Genomic DNA, 23,550 nt, shown 5'->3' with positions numbered 1-23,550 from the left:
AAGCACAGAGCCAGGAGTAATTCCTAGCAACACTGGGTGTAGCCCCAAAACAAAACAATCCGGGAGCTGGCCAGAGAGCTGGAGCACAGCGTCTGCAGGAGGGGCCCTGGTCTGATCCCTCGAGCCACACAGTCCCCTAGGAACTGCTGGGTGGGCCCCAGCCTCCCCCGCCACCACACACATAGTGAAGGAAGACGGAGCTGGCAGTCGGGTCACAAGTACTACAAATTCCCCCAAATGTGCTGGTGTCCGGTGACAAGGGATGAGGGGGCCCAGGTGGGGGTCAGACCTCTGCCCCACCCAGCACAGCGGGGCCATGAAAGGCTCCATGGAGGCCCTGAGAACCACAGGTGGGGTCTGTCCAGCCCCTCCCAACCCCGCCCCCAGGGTAGCCTCCTCACACAGGACTGCCGGGTCACCCACCCCTACGGGTGTGGCCAGGTGTGGGGGTGCAAGTGGCTTTGTGTACATACTGTGACACTGTATGTGACACTCTGCTGTACCTGACACTGTGCACACGGGACACCGTGTGCCAGTGTGACACCATGCCTGTGTGCATGAGACGCAGTGTGTGACCATGCATAATACTGGGTGACACTGTGACAGTGGGTGACACTGAGGCACCGTGTGTGACAGGGGGTGGCACTCTGACCCCGCGAGTAACCCCGTCCTCACTGGAGCTGGTTGACGACGACCATCCGCACGTGCTCCCGGGCCTTCAGGATCTTCTCCAGCCGGTGGATGTCGTACGTGTTGGGGTTCCGGAAGGGGATGTCGTCAGGCAGGCCCGTGACCTCCACGGCGTCGGGGCTGTCCCGGATGAGTTTGTAGGGGACCAGCACGGGCCGGTTCAGGCCCAGGGCCTCACCTGAGGGACAGAGGTCAGGGTGAAGGGCAGGCGTGAGGAGGACGGGGCTCGGGGCCGGAGCTCTCGGCTGTTGAGGTCAGCCCTGGCCAGGACAAGGGTGCCCCGGGGGGAGCTCGGGCTTGTACCCAGCACTGAGCACCGGGCCCGGAGCAGCACTGAGCACTGCCGGGTGTGGCCCCAAGCCACACGCACGGTTGGGGACCAAAATGGGATGAGAAACCTGATACAGGCTAGGACGCAGCTCGGCAGCAGAGCGTGCCTGGGTCCGAGGCCCCGCAGGCCTGGTCCCCTGAGAACTGCTGGATTGCCCCCCCGCATACAGTTGGGGTACCTGGGGTGGCAAGCAAATGCAGCCTTGCACGCCTGTGCCCATTCTGGACGTATGGTCCTTCCCCAGAGCAGGAAGGGTGAGGGGACATCTCGGGTTGACCTCAGGCATTTATTTGGGGGTTCCTGGGAAGCGTGTGGGGCTGGGTGTTTCGACGCTTGGGTCTCTGGCACTGAGGGCCAACAGGGTCCCCCTGGCGGAGTTTGGGGTGCGCCTGGGGTTTGGGCTACGTGAAGAGGCAGATGTTCCGGCCCTAGCCACCACCCCCTGGCTCTGCTCTGTTCCTAGGGGCAGGGATGCCAGGTGGGGTGGGGACGGAGGGAGACGGCAGAAGGACCCTGGCCTCAGAAGCCGGGTCTCTGACGGGTCACGTCGGGGGGCCACACGCAGAGGGGGTCATTCCGCCACTCTCTCCGCTTTCTGGTGTGTTTTCGGGCCACAGCCGGCGACGCTCAGGGCTTACTCCTGGTTCTGGGTTCAGGGACCACTGGCGGTGAGCTTGGGGGCCCCCACGGGGTGCTGGAGACTGAGCCCCCAGGTCAGCCACGCGCAAGGCAAGCGCCTGCCTGCTGGGCTGTCACACCAGCCGCTCAGTTTCTGGGTAGCTTCAACTGACCCCAGAACTAAAAAGTGGAAAAGACACACCACAAAGTCCAGCTGGGTCCCTTCCTGCGACTGCCAAAAAGCCCCTTCAAGTCAAGTCGCGGCCTGTCCTCCGCTCCCACCATGCGTCCCCCTGACGAGGGGCTCCTCTCACTTCTGTCCCCTCCTGACCTTCTAGTCTCAGCTGGAATGTTCCTCTTCGGAGGGGTTTCCCTGTTCAGATGCCCCATCCTGCTGGCAACACTGTGTGCGTGTGTGTGTATGTGAGGATGTGTATGTGTATATGTGTGAGTACGTGTGTATATGTGTATGTGTATATGTATATGAGTGAGTATGTTTGTGTGTGTGTATATGCGTATGTGTGTGTTTATGTGGGAATGTGTGTATCTGAGCATGTGAGTATGTGTGTGTATGTGTGTGTGACTATGTGTGTGTGTATCTGAGTATGTATATGAGTATGTATGTGTACGTATTTATGTGTATGTGTATATGTGTATATGCGTGTATGTGCATGTGTCTATGTGGATAAGTGTATGTAGTATGTGGATATGTGTATGTAGTATGTATGTGTATATGTGAGTATGTGTATGCATGTGTGTGTTTATGTGTATGTGCGTGCTTATGTGTATGTGTTTGTGTGTTTATGTGTGGGTATATGTGTATGTGTATATGTGCATGTGTGTGTATATGTGTGTGTGGTGCTGGGGATCAAACCCAGGGCTCGGTGCCGTGAGACGTGTGCTCTATCTCCCTTTATCACTCTCTGAGTGCTTCCTGTCTATGCTCTATTCCTCTCCTCCATCCACCGGCTATCTGTTCATTTCCCATCCATCCATCACATCCATCACTTGTTCACCATTCATTCATTCATCCAGATCCACCCAGCACCATTCATTCATTCGTCCACCACCTATTATCCATCCACCCGCTACCCATTTCATCTACCACCCATCACCCACCACTCACTTACTTAATCATATCCATTATCCACCCATCCATCCATCCATCCATCCATCCACCCACCCTCTCCCCACCCCCCCCAGCCACCCAGCCATCCATCTATCCACCATCTTCTTTACTACAGCACAAACCTACCCAACTCCGGTCTGGGGCAATGGCTCAAACGGCTGGACTGCGTGTCTGGTACGCACTAGGCCCGAGTCCCCTCCCTGGCACTGCCCGGTTCCCTGGTGTCCCTCACAGCTGGGCTGGTCCCTTCACAGTGCAGGGGAGGTACGTCCCCCTGCCCCCCAAAACCTGAAACCCCTCCCCGGTACCAATACAAGTCACAAGACCCGAGGCTGGCATAGGACACGTGTCAGCTGTGACTGCATCACGATGGTCCTGTCCAGGGTCTGCCTGGCACCTTGGTCACCTTCTGTGCCAGCCCGGCTCCCTGCCCTGCACCTGCCCCCATCTGCACACACCCCAACGGGGGGGCTGGCCTCCCATCGGGGGTCCTGGGCATTGCCACCAGGCCCTGACTGGCTGGGCGCCGAGCACTGACCGTATTTCTCGTTGAAGAGCTCCTTCACCTGCTCTCGGAGAATCACCTTCTCCCCCAGCCTGTTGGCGTCGTCTTCATCTGCGGGGCAAGACAGCTGACCGTGAGGGTGGCACCAGCCCAGTCTGGACCGTCCCCGCTCCCCGCGGCTGCCCCCGTCCCTCCCCACCCCCCAGAGCCTGCATCTGGCCGTGGGTATCTGGATGTCCACCTGTCCCATCCACATGTCCACTCACTATTGCTCCCACTTACCTTCTGTTTCGTTATCTGTCCACCTACTGACCATTTAGCTACCTGTCCAACTGTTCATTCTCTTACCACTGCCTCCGTTCATTTATCTGCCTACCCACCTGCCTATCCGCTCACGGCGTGGCTACTTGTCTGTCCACCCACTCACTGTCTACCCACGAGTGCGTCCATTCACCTCCTGTCTGTCCGTCCATCAATCCCTCCCTCCCTCCCGGTTCCCCCGTTTCACGGCCAGGCCAGGCAGAGCCCCTGAGACTCACGGCCCTGGGGCTGCCTTGTCGCTGCCCCCACTCGGAAGTACGAGCAGAAATGCCTACAAGGACATACCCAGAGCAGTATTCAGGGCACGTACCTCTGCCTGGGCCAATTTGGGGGGGCCTGAGGGCAGGGCCCTTTCACCAGATCATCCCAAACTTTAAAAAAAAAATGCAACTTCTGGGCTGGAGTGATAGTACAGCAGGTAGGACATTTGCCTTGTACACGGTCAACCTGGGTTCAATTCCAGCATCCCATATGGTCCCCCTGAGCATCACCAGGAGAAATTCCTGAGTGCAGAATTAGGAGTAACCCCTGAACATCGCTGGGTGTGACCCAAAAAGCAAAAAAAAAAAAAAAAAAAAAAAAGACAACTTCTGGGGCAGGAGCGACAGTACGGTGGGTGGGGAGGGCATTTGCCCTGCATGAGTGGCCGACCTGGGTTTGATCCCCGGCGTCCCATAGGATCCCAAGGACCCACCAGGAGTGATCCCTGAGCACAGAACCAGGAGTGTGCCCTGAGCCACTGGGTGTGGCCCAACAAACAAAACACTAACTCCCGTCCTAGAAGTCAAATGCAGCCCATGTGCTGGGTGCGCGAGTGGAGTGGGGGGTCGCGGGCACTGAGGGGAGATGCCCAAACAGGGTGCAGGGTCAGGCCTCAGCGATGGGGCTTATGAAGGAAGAGGGTCGGGGGCAGGCTCCAGAGGACAAACGGTCTGACCCCGTCCCGTGCGTGCATGTGCCTGGGTGCGGTGGGAGAGGCAGTGGGCAGTGATCACCCAGCATGACCAGGAACGCCGCCCCCACCTTTACTGTCCTGCACCCCGACTCTGCAGACCTATGCCGGGGACTCGTGGAGCCTCCCCGCACCCAGGCTGCCCACCGACCCACAAACACTCCGGAAGTTCTGCATCTGGCACAGCCAGTGATGGCTCAGGTGTGTGCAGGCGAGTGTGTGTGTGTGTGTGTGTGTGTGTGTGTGTGTGTGTGTGTGTGCACCCGTGAGGTCGCACTCTTGCCGTACCTGTGCGAGCAGCTGTGTCTGGAAGTGGGGGTGTGCCCCGTGCCCTCACACAGCTTGGGCGGGACTTGTGGGAGCCTGCCGCGGCCGGCTGATGCATAGGGATGAGTCTGAGCCTTGATTACTCCGAGGGGCCAGGACACACACTCCCCAGGGGCAACGTGTCCAGAGAGCAGGCCACTGGCGCGGGTTCTGAAATCACTCGGGGCCCCATCTTCTTTTCTTTCAAGTTTTGGCCCATACCAGGTGTTGAGAGGGCCACATGGCCCTGGGCATCAAATCTGTGTCTCTGACATGTAAACCTGTGCTCAGGGCTCCATGACCCCCTGCTGCAGCCCCCCCTAAGGCAGTGGGTCCTCCCCTCCGCTCCCTGGGGTGCCCACACTCACATATGTCACTGCCCTCCCATTGTTCATCATTTTGCTCGAGTGGGCCCAGTAACATTGTGAGACTTATTACTGTGTTTGGCATATCGAATGCGTCATGGGGAGCCTGCCAGGCTTTGCTGTGCGGGCGAGATACTCTCGGTAGCTTGCCAGGCTCTCCGAGAGGGGCGGAGGAATCGAACTTGGGTCAGCCGTGTTGGCTGCGTGCAAGGCAAACGCCCTACTGCTGTGCTATCTCTCCAGCCCACACTCACATCTAACTTTTCTGTTTCATGGTGGGGGAGCACAGGCCACGGGAGGTGGTCCCCAGGGACAGAAGCCAGGCCCTCACATGCCAAGTCCTGCCCACCTTCTGAGCCACCCCCACTCTTTCCCCATGCATGGGGGGGGGGGAACAGCCCTCCTCAAGGCCTGAAGGGACCCTAAACCCCACCACCTGCTCAGCCCCAGCTGGAAACCACACCTACGTGGGCCCAAAGGGTCTGGGGGCAGTGTCCTGTGACCCCTTCCTGATCCCTCCAGATGAAGGCCTGGAGGGCCCCCGCTGGAGAAATGAGTCAGGGAAAGCTTTCTTTCTTTTTTTTTTCTTTCTTTTTGGGTGACACCTGGAGATGCTCAGGGATTACTCCTGGCTCTGCACTCAGGAATTACTCCTGGCAGTGCTCAGGCGACCATATGGGAAGCTGGGAATCGAACCCGGGTCGGCCGCGTGCAAGGCAAACGCCCTACCTGCTGTGCTATCGCTCCAGACCCAGGAAAGCTTTCTGAGATGTTGCAGAACCACCTGAAGTTCCCCCCTCCACTCCCCTCCCGGGGCCTGGGGGGGCCCCATCTAACGCCTGTGTAGTATCAAGGCGGGGCATGGGGCCATCCCTGCCAGGCAGGGCCAGGCCAGCAGGGCCAGCCGGGGGCCGTGGGGGGGGGCAGCTCTGGGCAGGAAAAGGAGGGGGCCCCTCCCTTGTCTCGTCTCCCGGTGCCCCCAGAGTCTTCTGGTCGGGAAGAAAGGCGGCAGCGGGCCAAGCTGGGGGCCCAGCCCCGCCCTGGCAGCCGCAGGGAGGGTGGGGGGGGCGGCAGGAGCCCCATTCCCAGGAAGCTGTGCAGAGATAATTAAGTGGAGAAGCGTGTGGCTGGCGGGAAGGCAGATATCTTTAGCAACGCCAGGGAAGGTTTTATTTTGAGCTCAAGTGCGGGAGAGCTGGTGGGGGAGGGGCGCTGGGTGTGGGTGGGGGGTCCTGGCGGGCTTCCCAGTGCCCTGGGGCCCAGTCAGTTCACTGGTGGCAGGTGGCAGACCGGCTCTGCACCCCCACCCCCACTTCCTATTGCTCCCGCTGACAAAGGGCCGCCCCCAGAAGGCAGAGACCCCCGCCGGGCCGGTCAGGGGTCAGTTCTCTTGTGCAAGGGTCATGCAACAACACACTTGCGGGCGCACGTGTGTGTGTGTGTGGGGGGGAGGGGCACTCACTACCCGAAGCTGGAGCCCACCTAGGGCTGAGGGCTTGGTGCGGGGGCACAGGGGCTCCTTTGGCCAGGGGCTTCCCAGCCCTCCAGGACCCCACGCCTGGCCACTCTCCTGCAGGAGGCAAGGCGAGGTCCACGCGGACATGGGAAGAGGGCAGCTACGTTCCCGGGAGCCCCCAAGGGAGCTGGGGCCCAGGGCCCGGAGCCAGCTAGTTCCAGAACTGGGAAACTCAGTGCGGGCGGCGAGGGAAGGAAGGTGGGTGCCCTCTCCTCCCCCCACCCCCCTCCTCGGGCTCCACTCTGCAGTTCTAAAGGGTGGGGGTCCTGCCCCCTTCCCCGTCAGGCCCACCCCTATGGCAAAGGGGCTGCTCAGACAGCCCAAGTGACAGGCCGTTCACTCCTGATCTTCTCAGACTTATTAAAAAAAAAAAAAAGAAAGAAAATGAAAACTCCACTGCTATTTGAGAACTGTTCTAGAATGTTCTGCATTTCCTTGCTCCCGCTGGAGCTGCCCCCAAAGCCAGCTCTCCTCTCCCCTGAGGTTTTGACCAGCTCCTGACTCAGCGCTTCTGTCCGTGTGAATTCCTCCTCCTCCGCCTCTTCCTGCCTCCAGAGGCCCTCAAGGTCCCCTGGAGGTCGTGGGGTCCCCAGGAGCCGGCCCGGGAGGGGGCCCCACCCTCCCCCTCCCGGAATCTCCTGCTCTCACCCAACTTCTGGGTTCAGGCTCCCTCGACTCTCCTGCTACCTGCCCTGTCCTGCATGCGCGGGTGTGTGTGCACGAGCACACGCGTGTGCAAAAGTGAGGTTGCCATGACACCCATAGCCCATGCGAATCCCAGCCCTGGTACCCAGACAGGCTGGAATGACCGGCCCTAGCCTGAGTCTCACAGGTCTGGCCTCATTCTGACGACCCACAAAGGTGTACCCAGCCCCTACAGCTCCCTCTGTCCGCCGGGGCTGTCTGCTTCCGGGGTCAGGGGCCATTCTCTGAAACCTAGCCCGCTTCCTCTAGCACCAAGGGGCAGAGGGCCCGGCTGGTGCCCGGGGCCCAGACTGTGCATTCATGCCTCCCCAACTCCTCCCTTGCCCCCAGACCTGTGGTCATCATCCACAGTGCACCCCACCTTTCACTCTCCCCAGAGAACCCCACACCTCACCGCCCGCCTCGTGCCTAAGGTCACTTAGTGGGGACCCCGTGCCCACACCTCACCCTCCTTTTTGGTTTTAGGGCCACACCCAGCAGTGCTCAGGGCTCACTCCTGGTGCTGTTCAGGGCACTGAACGGGGGTGCTGGGGGCCCAACCCCAGTTGGCAGTGCACAAGGCAGACACCCTCCCCAGGTGCCATCTCTCTGGCCCCCCCAGCCTCCCTGCTCACGGTGCATGGCCAGAACCCCAGTCTCACCTACGCAGGTACTGAGCACATGCAAGTACTCTAGCGCCGAGTCCTCCCACCCTGTGCCAGGGCCTCTCTCGGGCTGTGCTCGCCCTTAAGGCCCCAGCAGGATCCCCGAGAGTGTGCTTCTGATTTATCTGCTGCCGACCAGCATGAAAGCCCAAAGGAGATGTGAGTTTGATCCAGTTTGTATCCCTGGGTCTTGCCTGGTACAGATCTGGCACTCAGCTAGTTAATGCTGGCTGGAGAAGCGGGGACTCGGTGTCCCCAGGGGAAATGTGACAGTCTCAAGGCCAAGAGGGAGAAGACAGATGCAGCACTGGGCCAGAAGGGGGCAGCAGAGAGCCACCCACGGTGGAAGGTGGCGGGGGGGGGGGGGGGGGGGGGGGGTGTGGTGCGGGGAAGGTTACGCTGGGGTTCTGGAAGAAGAGCAAACCCCAGGTTCCAAGTCAAGTCCCTCTTTGCGCATGCTGTGTGACTCCAGGCAGGCTCCTGAACCTCTCTGTGCCCACTTGTTCCTGTGAGGCTGATGCTGGCGGGCCAGGGGTCAGAGTTCCATAGCTGTGGGGCCACCTAGTGAGGCCTGGTCAGTGCACATTGCCAGTCGACTGACCAACTGTTTGGGGGACATACTTGGCAGTGCTCGGGGGCACTGCAGTGCTGGGGATCGGGGCGCTGTGCCTCTGCCCTGGCCTGGCCCAAGGGACCATTTGACAGAACAGTCGTGACCAGGGCTGCTCTGTGGTGGACCTGCTGTCCCCATGTCCCCTCCACTCCCTGACCCCCGGGGCTCTCCCCCAGGGCTGTAGTCCCATCCCGCAGGGCCCGACGCCTTTTCAACTACAACCGGGGATCTGGACACAAGTGCCCAAGCAGATGGGGACATCTTGTGGATTTTTTTTTTTTAGGGGCTAGTTGGGCCACACCTGGTGGTGCTCAGAGACCTTCTAGCTGCGCATGCACAGATCACTCCTGGCGCTCCTGTGGGTGCAGGGATCCAGCCCAGGCCGGACGTGTGCACCGCGAGCATCCTCAGCCCCAAACCAGAGGGGTTTTGTAAGCACCGCGCTTTTGTTTTTTGGACCACACCCGGCGATACTCAGGGGTTACTCCTGGCTGTGCACTCCAAAAGTCCTCCTGGCAGTGCCTGGGGGACCATCCAGGGTGCGGGGGATGCTGGGGACTGAACCGGGGTCGACCGTGTGCAAGGCAAAGGCCCTCCCTGCTGCGCTGCTTTGGGCCAGATTTTTTTTATCTTTTCTTTTTGCGGTCACACCCGAGACCCCCCCCTCCCTTGCTGGCCGCTGGCCCAGGGTCCCCTTTCACTCAGTAAACTGGGGCCCCCACGGCACGAGGCGGCCCCCCAGCAGCCCCCCAGCCAGCACCTCTTACCAGGCTTGGGGATGAGTCCCTGGAAAGGTCTGGAAAGAGAAGCAGAGACAGAGGGGTTAGGGGGCGGGATGGAGGAGTTGGGCCGGGCGCAGCCCAGCACAACCTGCATCTGGACAGGACGGAGCTGTGGGCTGGGGCGGGGGGACACGGTGGCCCTGGGAACCTGGGGCGGGTGCCCTGCGTCCGGCTGGCCCTGCCCCACGCCACCTACCTGGTCACGGTGAACTTGATCTTGTCCGCCACGGCCAGGATCCGCTCGAGGTTCTGGGAGCCGAAGGTGCAGGGTTTCCGGAAGGGGATGCCAGGGGGCAGCCCCTCGATGAGCACCGAGCCGGGGTTGCTCTTGATCCGCTTGTAGGGCACCTGCACCGGGTACTTAATGCCCAGTGCCTCGCCTGCGGGTGGACCGGAAGGGCAGAACGGCAGGTGAGCAGCAGGGTGGGGGACACAGCACGGCTGCCTCTCCCTTGGCGGACCTGCCCGAGGCTCTCAGATGGGGTGGGGGTGCTGCGGGGGGGGGACCCGCCACCCCACTGCTGCTCTCGGGACAGGCTGGGGGCGCTGGCTCGGGAGCCTGGACGGAGGAGCAGGTCTGAACCCCACTTGCACCCAGAGGTACACACAGACACAGAGACAGAGACACACACACACACACACACAGACCACACCCACACAGAGACGGACAGACCACACACAGATACAGAGACACAGAGAGACACACAGACCACACACAGAAACATACACAGACACGCACACAGAGACACAGTCACATAGAGATGAACAGACACACACACAAACATAAATACACAGACACACACAGACACACTCACACAGACACTGAGACACAGAGACAGATACACAGACCATACACAGACACATACACAGAGACACACAGAGACCTAACAGACACATACACACAGACACACACACACAGACCACACCCAATTAGATACACATACAGACACACTCACAGATGAACAGACACACTCACAGAGACACACACACTGAGAAACAGACAGACACACATAGACCACACAGAAACACACTCAACGACACACAGAGCTAGACAGACAGACAGACAGACACACACACACACACACATACACACTAGCACAGAGCCCCCCAGCCTGCATCCTGGGCAGATCTGTGTCCCTCCCAACCACAGCGGCCAGCTCGGCTCCCAGGACACTCCTGGGCCTGCTGGGGCAGCATCTGCAGGACAGACTTCTGGGAACGCATCACCCCGACTCAGTGACACTGGCCCCAGCCTCGGTTTCTTTAAAGGAAAAACGAGAGCTGGGCTAAGCGGCAGCACAGTGGGGAGGACACCCGCCCGGCATGGCCGACTGGGGTTGGATCACGGGCACCCATGTGGTCCCCCGAGCACCCAGGGGTGATTCCCGAGTGCAGAGCCAGGAGTGACCACCGAGCACTACCGGGAGTGGCCCCCAAGCAGACAGACAGATGGACTGAGTTCTCGCGTGCGCTGTCCTTATGCGCCATGACCCTCAGGCCAGCCCGGCATACCCGAACTCTCCCGGCAGACTCTCCCCAGATGCAGGTGCTCCCGGTCCCCGGCCCTGCTGGGCCATGAACCGTCCTTTCTCGGTTCCCCCTGGGCGGGCTCCAGGCCTGCCATTCAAACCCGGGCTTGCTGGCCCCAGCGCCCATCTTGAACCACACCCCATGCGGGGTCCGCCCCTCCCCTCACACTGCCCGTGTGTCCCTGGAGCCCTGTGACCCCCAGCTCCCAGGTGACCTGGGAGGCCAGTGACTGGGCACACCCCTGCCCGGGCCTAGGGAAGGACGACCAGGACTCCACACGGAAAGCAGCCGGTGCAGGGACTCCTGAGGAAGAACTGACTGTCCCCTCCCCCGAGAAGGGAACTGCTTCCCTCCTTCTAGAGGGCGAGGGGGGTCTTCAGGACCATCTGAAGCCGCTATGCCCACCGGGGCTGATACTGATCCCAGGGGAAGAGCCCAAAGGCAGCTATTGGCGTCTGGATACAGCTGATCCTGACGGCCTCCCTGTGCTGTTTCCTGTCTCAGTGTGGGCGACGTCACCCCTGCACCTACCTCCCCCACTGCGCATGCTCCTGACACCCCAGGGAGCTGGGCTAACCTGCCCTGAGCTGGACTGGACCCCCCGGGAGCAGGGCGGAGGTGGGGGGATGGTCTCCGGGGCTGGGTCACCAGGGCGCCTCCCACCCACCACACACCCCCCTCCCCGCGCTGGCCGCTTTCTCAGCCATGCCTTACTCCACGCCTGGGAGCACAGTGCTGAGCTGTGGGGGGCTGCCCTGTGGTGGGCTCCCAGTGGCTGACTCCCCAACACCCCAAGGGGCAGCAGTGGGTGTCTGTCAGCTATCACCCTGTGGGTGACACTGCAGTAGTAGGAAAAGACCCCGAACGGGAAGCACGCTGCAGCCAGCAGGAGCTCGCTCTTGTTCCCTGAGATGCCTTCTGCTTACCTGGCCAGCCTCTTCTCCTTGGCCCCCAAATACACCCTCCTCTGCCGCCATAGGAAGTCTCCAAAGGGCCCTGGGGAACCCATCACTCCAGCCATCCTCCCCGCCCTGCAACCCCTGGCAGCTCCCTTATCCGCATCAGCAGCCTATCCCTGGTCCCTGCTCTTCAGAGCGGCCTCAGGACCTTTGCACATGCCACTCTACGGGCGGAGGGGTCGTGAGCTCTCCCCCTCCTGGCCCCTCACTCAGAGGTGGCGCCCACATAACTGAGCAGCCAGCTTATTTCCTCTGCCACCCCGTCTGCAGGGCTGTGCTCTGTGGCAGCCTCATCGCAAGTGCTCCAGCAGAAGCATCCGTGTGTGTGCTCGCACGGGGGTGGGCTGGGGGTGGGCGGGTCTGGAAGGCTGTGCTCACCGTATTTCTTATTGAACAGGTCCTGCACCTGCTCCCTTAGCGTGTTGGCGATGTCGATGCGTGAGAGCCGGGCGTCGTAGTTCTCTGTGGAGGGAGGGAGTTATGGACCAGGTGGCCCAGGAAGGGGCAGGTGTGGGGGCTGGAGGGAGGGTCCCGGGGGGAGGGCAATGGCCTTGCACAAGGCCAACCTGGGTTCGATCCCTGGCATCCCACAGGGTCCCCCGAGCACCGCCAGGAGTATTTCCTGAGTGCAGAGCCAGGAGTCAGCCCTGAGCATCACCGGGTGTGACCCGAAGGGGAAAAAAAAAAGGCACCCATGACCCGTAAGGAGCCTGCTCTGGGACCGTCAGCCCCTCAGAGGGGCCCGCCTAGCCTTCAAGCCCTCAGTGCCGACCTCTTGACGGAGCCACAGGTTCCGGGGGGCTGAGCAGCCACGACAGCAGCCTGGGGGACCCCATGTGGGTGAGCGGGTGCCGAGGAGGCGGTGAGGGCCTGGGCGTGGGGCCCCTCCTGGCCCGGACTGCTGCAGCGCCTGCCCGGGGGCATTTCTCACCGCAGAGGGCCCAAAATGGGAGAAAGCGAGGAGGCCCAGCTCCTGATACCCCTCAACACGAGGGGACCCCAGAGGGACCCCCAAGTTGGTGCCTCTGTGGGGCGATGAGCAGATAGGGCCACAGGGCTGACGGGGGTGGGGGGAATTACCCCCACAGGCCAGAAGACCTTTCTGTGCCCCAATGCTGACCAGCCCACCCGGCCCCCAAAGCCCAAGGCAGGGGCCAACCCTTCTGCCCCAGCCGGGCCCCCCAGGCCCGAGCCAGGCCCCCGCCGCCCCTTACCTTGGAAGCCCTGTCTCTTCAGGCTCTCGTCCGCCAGGGGGTCCCCAGGGTCCCTCTCTGAGGGCGGGGGCAGAAGCAGGGGTGAGCAGCGGCCAGGACAGGGAGGTCAGGGGCACCCCTGGGGAAGGGGATGCAGGGGAGGGGAGGGCTGGCCCCCCTCCCCCAGCACCCCTGCCCGGCGTCCCCAAACCCAGCACCCCCTGCCAGGTGACCCCTCCCCCAGCACCCCCGCCTGGCACCCCCACACCCCCGTGGCACCTTGGCTGTCCAGGCTGGATTCCTTCACTCCCTCAGTCAGCAGCTCGGGCCTGGAAACAGCAAGTGTGGGGGGTCACCCGGGCCCCAGGCCCCTCACCCCACCTTGTCTACACATCCTGCCCCACCCCTGCAGGAATTTGACTCCGGGAAGATACCAGTTGGGGCCTCACTTCTGTGTGTGTGCGTATGTGTGTGTATACATTTGTGCGGGAATGTGTTTAAGTGTGTGTGTGTGTGTGTGTGTGTGTGTGTGTCTGTGCCAGCCCTCACTGCCCCTTTTTTGTTTGTCTAGTTTTGCTGCTGGGGGACAAGGGACAGGGAGGGAGCGTGGGAGGGAGGAGGAGAGGCTAGGCCCGGCCCCTCAGGCCTGGACCACCTCAGCCAGGCCTCCCGGCCCCCCACCCCAAGGAGGAGGAGACGGTGCCACTTCTGATGATGCAGCTCTACCCGGGAATCCTGGGTCTGGGTCCCGGCACGCCAGAGTTCCTGTGCGGTGACAAGAATGCCCCCAGCACCGCCCCCCCCCCACCCCCTGGTCCCATGGCGCTCACCGCTTGATGACAAAGCGGATGCTGTCACTGGCCTCCAGGATCTTGCGGAGCTTGGCGATGCCAAAGCAGTTGGGCCGGCGCAGGGCGATGCCCTCGGGCAGTCCCACCACGAACAGCTCCTCGGGGTGCATCAGGAACTTGGAGTAGGGCACCTTGACGGGCTCCGAGATGCCCATGGCCTTGGCTGCGGGGACAGCACCCGCATCGGCCCCCAGCAGACAGGTATGCCAGTCGCCTGGGGGCCCCCCCACACTGAGCTAGGCGACCCCCAAGCCCAGGTCACTCGCATCCCCCCGCGTAGGCCGAGTGGGAGAACCCCTCAGGCCCCCTGGTGTGGCAGCTCCTTTCCCTATACGGCACATCCCCCGCCCCGGGGCCCCTGTGCTGCTTCCTGTGTTCTGGTGGGACCCCCAGGGTGACCCCGGTGCTGCCTGCACCGGCCCTCTGCTCTGTCCTGGCTGACTACGCACATGACCCATGCGACTTGTCGGGCCTTTTCTCCTCAGTGAAATGTGGTCGTGGCACCGGGATGTGGAGCCTCCCCCTCCCCCCCCAGGCCCCTGCATCCACGTGTGCACCTGACAAGCCAGGAGGTGGCAGGGCAGTTCCAGGGGACAGGGCATCTTCTGGCCCAGCCTGTCTCCCCAGCAGAACAGCTGGAGGTGGGGAGGGCCCCCCTTCCGTGCACCCGCCCCCCCGGGTTCCTCATCTCTGGCGGCACACACCCGCCCCTCACCGTATCTCGTGTTAAACAGCAGCTCCACCTGCTTCCGCAGAGGCCGGATCACGTCCCCATGGCTGTCTGCAAGGCAAAGGGCAGCACGCTGGCCTCCGGGCACTGGGCCGGGGGGAAGGGGGGGGGGGGGTGGAAGCAGGGGAAGTCGGAAACCACCTCCCAGATGCGTCCCAGAGTCCCAGGGTCGGGGGGAGCCAGGTGGAGGCCAGGCAGCCTCGGGACAAGTATCTCCAATCCCGTTGTTCTCTGTGTGGGGAGGGGAGTACCCAACCGGTGGGGCTAAGCCTGCAATTGAACAGGCCGCCACTAGGGGGCAGTGCACGCCGGGTCTCAGGTCCCAGCCAGGCTGGAGGGGCGGGGGGGGCCAGAAGTGTCGCTTTCTCCTCCTGCCCCCTCTCACCCGGCTCATTCCAGGGGCTGCTACCCCAAGATGAAACCACCTGTCCTCACTCCTGTGCTCCTCAGCGCTCCAGGGGTCAGTGGGCAAGGCCGCAGACTCAGCCAACTTTCAGCCTGACATTTTTTTAGGGGGCGGGTGGGGACACCCGGAGGGCCCCTGGGGGTTGCCCCCAGGACTTCAAAGCACATGCTCTGGTTCCGGGGACGGGATTCAGTCCTCCACCAGCCAGTGAAGTGAGCGGTCCAGCCCACAAACCATCTTCCCGACCTGTGGGCTTCTGGGTCCCACCCAGCGGCGCTGGGGGTGGGGTGGGGTGGGGGGAGGACTCCTGCCTCTGTGCTCAGGAGTGACCCCAGGCTCAGCTCAGCCGATTGCATGTAGATCAAATCCAGGTGGGCGTGGGCATCACCCTCGGGGACAATTGCTCGGGCTCCAATGCCAATCGCTAAGCAGGCTGACGGGTTCGAGGTCAGGCGCCTGGGGGGCCCCGGGAGCCTCAGAAATCTCCCCATCTCAGTACACAGCGGGGGGTGAGGGTGTACAGCACACCCACCCTCAGCCTGTTCCTGCCGGTCCTGGCAGGCAGCTCCATCCCCCTGTGTGGGACCCTGGAGACGTGCGGGGACAGGGCGGACTCACCCTCCATGGGCCTCTCTTCGGGGTGCGGGTCCTCACTGCCAGGGCCTTTGTCTGAAAGAGAGGCGGGTGTTGGGGGGGCACCTCCTCCCCCCACACACCTGCACCCACCCCAGCCAGGCGGGCGACCCACAAAGTGGGCAGCGACTTCCAGTCACAAGAAGGGCCCCAGCTGGTCCCACCTGCAAGCATCTCCATCCCGTAGCCGGAATCTTCCGAGGGCAAGTGGCCGGTCACGGAGTCGGTCATTTCCTCAGAGGTCGGGGAAGGGTCTGGGGACAAAACTCCCCATGGCACGAGCGCCCTCAGCCACTGCCCAGAGCAGGACCCCCAGGGGCACAGGCAGGGCCAAGGTGGGGAGCAGGGGCCCCCGGTGGGGCCTCGGAGGTTGGGCACACGCCCATTTCACTGATATGGAAACTGAGGACCGGGTTGGGGGGGTCTGAATCTGGAGGCAAACTCAAACCTCTGTCTTCCTCTCCCCTGTGCCCGGCACACCGGGCAGCCTCCAGGGTGGAGACATGCCCACGCCTGTCCCCTCCTCACCTGGGATGGTCACCTGAATGATATCCAGGTCCTCCGGCTCGATCTTAATGGCTCTCAGCACGCCCAGCTCCCCGGAGGTTCCTGCAACAAGGGGGGAGGCGACAAGGGCCGGGCTGAGGGCTGGGCAGAGTAGGTCATTCCAGAATGTTCTCACACTGCTACTTGTCAGTGAGTGCCAGGAACAGTCCCAAGGTAGACTGGGGTGGGGTAGGGGGCGCTCAGGCCAGTGCTCAGACCCTCAGTGTCCGCAGAGCTAGACACTGCAGGGCGGCCAGGTGGGCACACACTCTGGGGAGTGGTGGGGTCAGGATCTGGGTCTCCTGAGGGTGGGGACACGGAGCTGGGCATAGACCCTGAGCACCCAGGCTCCTCGCCAAGGCTAGAGGACCCCGCCTGGACCCCCTAACATACACGCAGACACGCGCCCATGGGTCCCCTTCCCTCACTCGGACACGTGGGCACACATACACCTCAACATACAACATGCATGCACAGAGGCCTGTCCTGGACACGCATGCATGCATACACGGGCCCGAGCCACTAACCTGGACACACACACACGCACACGTGCAGGCCTGTCCCGTTCACATGGACACACACAGACATGCATGTGTACACTCATGGGCCTGTCATGTTCACTTGGACACACACATGTACATAAACACGTGTGCATACTATGGGCCCATCTCACCCACACGGACGGACACACCACACACACACACACACACACGCGCGCGCACACACACACGCGCACACACACGCACGTGCCCCCTGCTCACCTGGCCCACAGTCCTCGGCGATGCCGCTCCTATCTAACCTGCAGGGACAGGACGAGGATGACGCGGGGTGCCCGGCCAGAGGCCCTCCCCGTCCATGTCCCCAACCCCGACTCAGGGCCAGCCCCGGCTCCCACCCTCCCGAGCGCCCGGCTGGCAGGCGGTGGGCACACTCTGGGCTCCTGGCAGCTGGCCGGGCCCCAGGGAGGGTCAGTGAGCCTGTGCCCCCGGCACCTGGGGCAAGTCCCGGGGGCCTCCTGGCCCAGGGTGACGGGGTCTTACCGAGCAGCCCCGGCCAGGTCTAGGCCAGCAGTGCGCGAGGCCTCGGCGGAGACGTCCTCGGGCGGGCTGGGGGGTTCCAGCTTGGTGGGGTCTTTGGTAAACTTGTTCCCTGGTAGGGATTTGGTGGGGGGGTCAAGGATCGGAGGGGGAACACCCCCCCCCCCCCGACCTGCTGCTGCCTGTGGGGTGCTGGGCAGGGGCTCTGGGGGCGCTCAGGGGCGGCCTCTGCCCGGGTCTCCCTCATAGGGAGGGAGCAGGGGGTCTGGCCCAGAGGGCTCCCGAGACAGGGCTGGGCCCATTTCCCAGATGCAGGAACTGAGGCCTTACACCCTGCTCCGGTCGCCATGGTGTTGGGGTCGGGGGACCCTGTGGCACGGGGCTAGACGCAGGCTGCTGGCAAGGCCCCGCTTCCACCTGTGCCAGGCGCCAGACACGGTGACAATGGGACACACAGATGGGGCGTCTGGACTGTCTGTCCTTCCTGCCCCTGCCCAGGGCACCCCGGGGGCGGGGCGGGGGGGACTCAGGGATCACAGAGGGCACACTGGGGGCACTGGCCTGGCAGCCTCGTACCTGTGAAAATTCGCTCATCAAACATCCTGGGGAGAGAGGGAGAGCAGCGTGAGGGGAGTCCCAGGCCACACACAGGGACGGGAGGGGACGCAGCCGGAGGGCTGGTGCCTCAGACCAGCTGTCCGCGGGAGGCCGGGGCCAGTCCTGCAGGAGCCGGGGCGTCCGACCGGGTCCTCCGGATGTCAGGACTCTCCGTGGCCACAGCTGGTGGGGACCCCCACCCCGCCCCCACGCACAAGGTTCCCAGGAGCGGCCACAGGGCCTGTGACCTGCCCAGGTCACAGTCCTGCCGGGGGTACGGGAGACAAAGAGCCCAGGAGGTCCCACCTGGGATCAGGCCCCCCCCGGGGCAAAGTGAGCATGGAGGAGGGTCACGGGGCTGGGAGTCTCTGCCTGCAGGTCTCCGAGGGCCCCCTGCTCAAGTGCCAGGTGACCCCACCCCCCAGAAGGCCACTGGGCGGGGAGGGTGGGAGGCAGTGGGAAGATCAGTGAGGACTCAGGCCAGAGAGGCGGGACTGCGGGGAGGGGGGTCCCGGAGCCCCGCTGGGTGTAGCCCCCAAACTGGGAGAGACAAAACAACCAGGAAAAGAAAGTGGGGATATGAGGTGCTTGGCGGCGGGCGGGGGCCGGGGGGCGAGTGGGGCTGGAATGTCCCACTGCAGAGCCGGACCTTTAAATAGTGCCGGAAACCACAGGGCCTAAAATACATATATATGTTTTTTTTTAGTTTTTGGGCCACACCCGGCAGTGCTCAGGGCTGACTCCTGGCTCTGCACCTCGGACAGGGATCAGGGGCCCGTAACAGACACCTCGGATAAAAACCCAGGCACCCCCCCTCCCACACACACACTACTCCTCCAGAGCGGGAGGGAGTTTGCCTTGTGCGCGACTGACCCGGGTTCGATCCCCGGCATCCCATATGGTCCCTTGGACACCGCCGGGAGTGATTCCTGAGTGCAGCGTCAGGAGTAACCCCTGAGCATCGCTGGGGTGTGACCTTTCCCAACCCCCTCCCCGCCCAAAAATCATTTAGAAAACAAAGTCATGTGGCAGGGGTCAAACCCGGGCAGACATTCTTATTAGCTCTTCCGGGCAAATACCCGGTGGTGCTCAGGAATCACTCACCCCTGGCGGGGCTGGGACCATATGGGGTGCCCGGGATTGAACCTGTGTCAGCCGCATGCCAGGCAAGTGCCCTCCCTGCTGAACTATTGCTCCCACCCCTTATCCATTCACTCACACTCTGTCAGTCCCTCCTCCCTTCCCTCTCTCCCTAGTTCCTCCCTCCCTCCTTCCTCCGTCCCTCCTTCCTCCCTTCCTTCCTTCCTTCCTTCCTTCCTTCCTTCCTTCCTTCCTTCCTTCCTTCTCTCCCTCCCTCCCTCCCTCCCTCTTCCTTCCTTTCCTTTTTCATTCCCCCTCCGGTGATCACTCCTCTCCTTCCCCTGCCCTCCCCCGACTCATGACACACGAATGTCAGGGCGGCCCCCATGTGCCAGCATGGGCGAGGGGCTGGGGTGCAGCCCTGCCCGGGACCCCAGCTCAGGGCGCCGTGCCAAGGGGCTTGGGGGAAAGCTGGGTGGTCTGCGGATACCTGCCCAGGGCTGAGCCCTGCACCGTGGGCACCCCCAGCTGCCCCAGACCAATACCTGACCCCGTGCCCTGTCCTCCGGGACGCCCCTGCAAGGAGGGGACTGGGGCGCGTGGCCGGAAGTGCGCCCTCCCCCCACCCCCCGCCTGGGCCGGCCGTCACCTCTTGATGATGAAGTGGATGCCGTGTCGCTCCTCCAGGATCCGCTTGAGCTTGGGGACCCCGTAGGTGCAGGGCCGCTTGAAGGGGATCTTGTCGGGGATGCCCACAATCTCCACGGCCTCGGGGTCGCAGGCGATCTTCCGGTAGGGCACCGGCACCATATGGTCCAGACCCAGGGCCTCCGCTGGGGGGACGGGGGGGGGGGGGGGGGAAAGCACCGGGTCAGGCACAACCTGCCCCCACACCCCCGGTCCAATTCCAGACTCGCACTGGCCCCAGCACGGCTAGGAGCACGGCCAGGATCACGGCCTCTCCATGCCCGGTACGGCGCCGAGAAACCCCACCAGTCCAGAGCTGAGTTCGACTCCTGGAAGGGTGCGCACGCACCCACCCACCCACCCACCCAGAGGTCCTGGAGCCCCAGAGGTCCGGGGGAGCCTTTAAGGAAACAGCCCCTAGGCTTGACTCGGGGCTCAAAGGCACCCGCCGTGCAAACAGAGACCCTGAGTTTGATCCCTGCTGCCGCCCACCTGCCTGAGCAGGGCTGGGTGCACACTGCAGCCAGGGCTGTGACCTGCCAGCGAGACGTCTGAGGGTGGAGGGGATGGGGGTGGGGCCTCACCCAGGGGGTCCCCTGTGGATTGCAGTTTCCCGCCACTGGGGTGGGGGCTGCATCGGAGCACTTAGCTGTCAGATTAAAGCTTCGGAGGCTCAGCAGCTGCCAGACACCCCCCCACCCTGCCCTCCCCCCAGTGCTGGTCGTGGGCTCGTCCCCCTCTGGGATGGGGAATCTGCCTGCAATGCCAGAAGCCCTCCCCCCACTGCCCCCAGCCCCCTTTCGGGGGCCCTCCAGCAAGCCGGCCTCATTTCTTGGGCCCTGTCCCACGCCTGCCTCGCTGGTCCCTGCACCCAGAGGTGGGGGGCCTGGCGGGAGTGGGCACAGGCAGTTCCGGGTCTGGGAGGGGCCCTGGGCGGTGCCCCAGCTCTAACCCCCCCCAACCCCCGCCCTCGGGAACGCTCAGAAGAGACTCAGCCTCCAGGTCAGGAAGGCGCCTGAGCTGCCACCCAGAAACATCCAGAAATATCCGGAGTGAGCCCAGGCTGGGAATCTAGGTCTCCGCACAGGGGAGGGACAGACCCAGCGCGAGCGGGCGGCAGCGTCCCTGTCCCTGCCCGTGTCCCCACCGTCCTGGGGCTGCTGGCGCAGAGAGGAGGAGGGGAGACCGCGAGAGCCTCCTCCGAGGTGCACAGCCCCCCGGAAGGCCTGGAGAGCCGCGGTTAGTGCCACCCTAACGCGGCCCCCCTCCTGGCCTGCTGCCTCCTCCAGGAAGTGGTCCGGGCTTGCTACCTGCCAAGACTTTAACGACCCTCTGAGCCGTCTGCACCAAGGGTCCTCCCCACACTCCTCCTTTAGAGAGGGGCTGACTGCAAGTACCGCAGGGAGGGAGGGCGCTTGCCTTGCTCGGGTCCCCCCAAGCCTTGCCAGGAGCGTGCCCTGAGCACTGTCAGGGACGACCCCAAAGCAAGCAAAGACTGAGGAGACGGATGCAGCCCAGGTCTGTCCCCACCGCCCAGCGGGGCCCGTCTGGGGGTCCAGGCCTCCAGTCGGGGTCTGCTGGGCAGGCCAGGTGGGGGCACATGAGCGCTGAGCAGGACAAGGCGGGAACGGGGCGAGGGAAGTGGGGCGGTGAGGGCGCGGGCCACAGGGTGGGCTGAGATGAGGCGTCCACGCCAGCCACCATGGCCCCCTGCAGAGGCGCAGGGACGCGGGGCTGAGGGGCCCAGGGGTGGCCTCAGTGACGGCAGTCAGGCTGGCCAGGGCACGGAGGGGCAAGGGGGTGGACACACACATGATACACGCTCACACAGGCACACGCCAATTCACATATGCATGCATGCACACATGCTCGTACATGCATGCACACATCACATTCACACAGGCATGCACACAGTGCTCGCACGCGCGCACACCCGCGCACACCCACACACACCCACACAGTCTCTCTCACTTACACACTCTGGTCAGGTGGCGGACTGACCCCGTGGGGGGCAGGGACACAGACCAGAAAGGGCGTGTCCCTCGAGTCCCTCCCCAGTCCCCAGGAGGCCACCTGCCCCCCAGCCTGCCTGCCGCCCCAGCCCAGCCCGCGGGCCAGCAGATGGCTCGGCTGCCGTGTTGCAAACAGCGCCGGCCGGCGCCCACTCACCATATCTGCTGTTGAACAGGATCTGCACACACTCCCGGAGGGTGTTGATGTCCTCCGTGTCCTTGATGAAGGCGTCCCACTTCTCTATCAGGACACAGGGGGCTGCGTGAGGCCAGCACCTGCCACCCGGACGGACCCTCGCGCCCCAGTCTCCTGCATGGGGCTTAGGGGGGCCTGGCCCTCCTCACCGCCTCACCCGCCCCGCTCCCGGCGACACGCGCAGGCGTGGACGCCCAGCTCCTCTGGACGCTTTTGGTTTTGGGGCAGTTTTGTTTGTTTTAGGGTCAACCCTGACGATGCTCAGGGGCGACTCCTGGTTCTGCACTCAGGAACCACTGCTGGTGGTGCTCGGGGGGACCAAGCAGGATGCTGTGGATCGAATCCAGGTCGCCTGCATGCAAGGAAGTGCCCTACCCACTGTACTAGCGCTCCAACTCCCTGCCCCCCTGGTTTTGTGTTTTTTTTTTTTTTTTTTTGCTTTTTGGGTCACACCTGGCGATGCTCAGGGGTTACTCCTGGCTCATGCACTCAGGAATTACCTCTGGTAGTGCTCGGGGAACCATATGGGATGCTGGGAATCGAACCCAAGTCAGCCACGTACAAGGCAAACGCCCTACCCGCTGTGCTATTGCTCCAGCCCAGTGCCCCTTGCTTTTATTATTTTCCTTTCTCCTTTTTTTCTTTTGTCAGAATTAGTTCACTGGGGCCAGAAGGAGAGTACGGCAGGTCGGCGCTTGCCTTGTGTGTGGCCGACCCGGGTTCCAATCCCAGCACCACAGAGGGTCCCCTGAGCTGGCCAAATGTGGTCCCACGCTACCATATATACATAATAATAAGTCACTGTCACTGTCCTCCCGTTGTTCATCGATTTTGCTCGAGCGGGCCCAGTAACATCTCCACTGGAGACTTTGTTGTTACTGTAAGTAAAATATATATTTAAACAATGATGTTGTGGTGCCAGGGCCAGAACTCAGAAACACGTGGCCCCTTCTGGCACCACCGAAATGGCTCTTGCGCATGCCAGGTGTCACCCAAAGCAACAATAACAATAACGACACTGTGCGCAGGCCGGGGAGACGGCACCAACGGCAGGGTCATCGGCCTCGCAGGTCGAGACCCTGGTTTAGTTGCGGGCACCACTGTGGATCCTCACGACCGCGGACACACATGCCAGAGCCGTCTCACCAGAGGTGGCCCTGCTCCTGAGCACTGCTGGGGAGCGCCCTCGCCCCCCAGGAGAAAGAGAAACACCTGCCAACGCTGACGTTTATGAGGGGGGCCATGCCAGAGGGCACTTGGGGCTACTTCCGGGTGTGACTTGGGGGAGAGGGGAGGGTGTGGGGGTTGTTCCCGGTGGAGGCGCTAGCTCAGGAAACCTGGGGGGTTGGGGGGTGCTGGGGCCCGAACCCCCAGGCCACTACACCGCCCCCTGGCCAGGCCTCCCACAGTGAGGCCTGGTGACACTTGTCATGCCGGGGATTCGCCTGTGTGGGAGCCGAGCCTGCGCCAACGCAACAGGGCATGGGCTCACCGTGGAGCCACAACCCAGCCCCCAATCCGTTCTCCTTCCCAGAGTGGGGGGCCGGGCCGCCCCATCTCCTTTTGAGTGTCAACTGGACCTGGATTTGTGGGGAACAATGGTGGAAGCGACCACG

General features: G+C 62.9%; 1 protein-coding gene across 2 annotated transcripts in view; it reads right to left on the bottom strand.

Moving 5' to 3' along the window:
- Positions 1-23,550, bottom strand: part of GTF2IRD1 (GTF2I repeat domain containing 1) — a 54,579-nt gene that overhangs the window by 6,193 nt on the left and 24,836 nt on the right. For both annotated transcript variants that reach the window (XM_056137620.1, XM_056137621.1), the window contains exons 8-24: positions 21,896-21,979; positions 19,689-19,872; positions 17,939-17,964; positions 17,366-17,474; positions 17,087-17,124; positions 16,308-16,388; positions 15,944-16,033; positions 15,765-15,815; positions 14,726-14,791; positions 13,990-14,173; positions 13,439-13,488; positions 13,181-13,237; positions 12,345-12,428; positions 9,674-9,857; positions 9,463-9,491; positions 3,307-3,384; positions 676-868 (exon numbers count right to left, since the gene is read on the bottom strand). In XM_056137620.1, coding sequence (XP_055993595.1) covers positions 676-868; positions 3,307-3,384; positions 9,463-9,491; positions 9,674-9,857; positions 12,345-12,428; positions 13,181-13,237; positions 13,439-13,488; positions 13,990-14,173; positions 14,726-14,791; positions 15,765-15,815; positions 15,944-16,033; positions 16,308-16,388; positions 17,087-17,124; positions 17,366-17,474; positions 17,939-17,964; positions 19,689-19,872; positions 21,896-21,979 — 1,588 coding nt within the window. The remainder of the gene's footprint in view (positions 1-675; positions 869-3,306; positions 3,385-9,462; positions 9,492-9,673; positions 9,858-12,344; positions 12,429-13,180; positions 13,238-13,438; positions 13,489-13,989; positions 14,174-14,725; positions 14,792-15,764; positions 15,816-15,943; positions 16,034-16,307; positions 16,389-17,086; positions 17,125-17,365; positions 17,475-17,938; positions 17,965-19,688; positions 19,873-21,895; positions 21,980-23,550) is intronic.

This window comes from Sorex fumeus, unplaced genomic scaffold, assembly GCF_029834395.1.
Source record: "Sorex fumeus unplaced genomic scaffold, SorFum_2.1 ptg000126l, whole genome shotgun sequence".
Taxonomy (NCBI): Eukaryota; Metazoa; Chordata; class Mammalia; order Eulipotyphla; family Soricidae; genus Sorex; species Sorex fumeus.
This window is presented reverse-complemented; position numbering and strand designations above follow the sequence as displayed.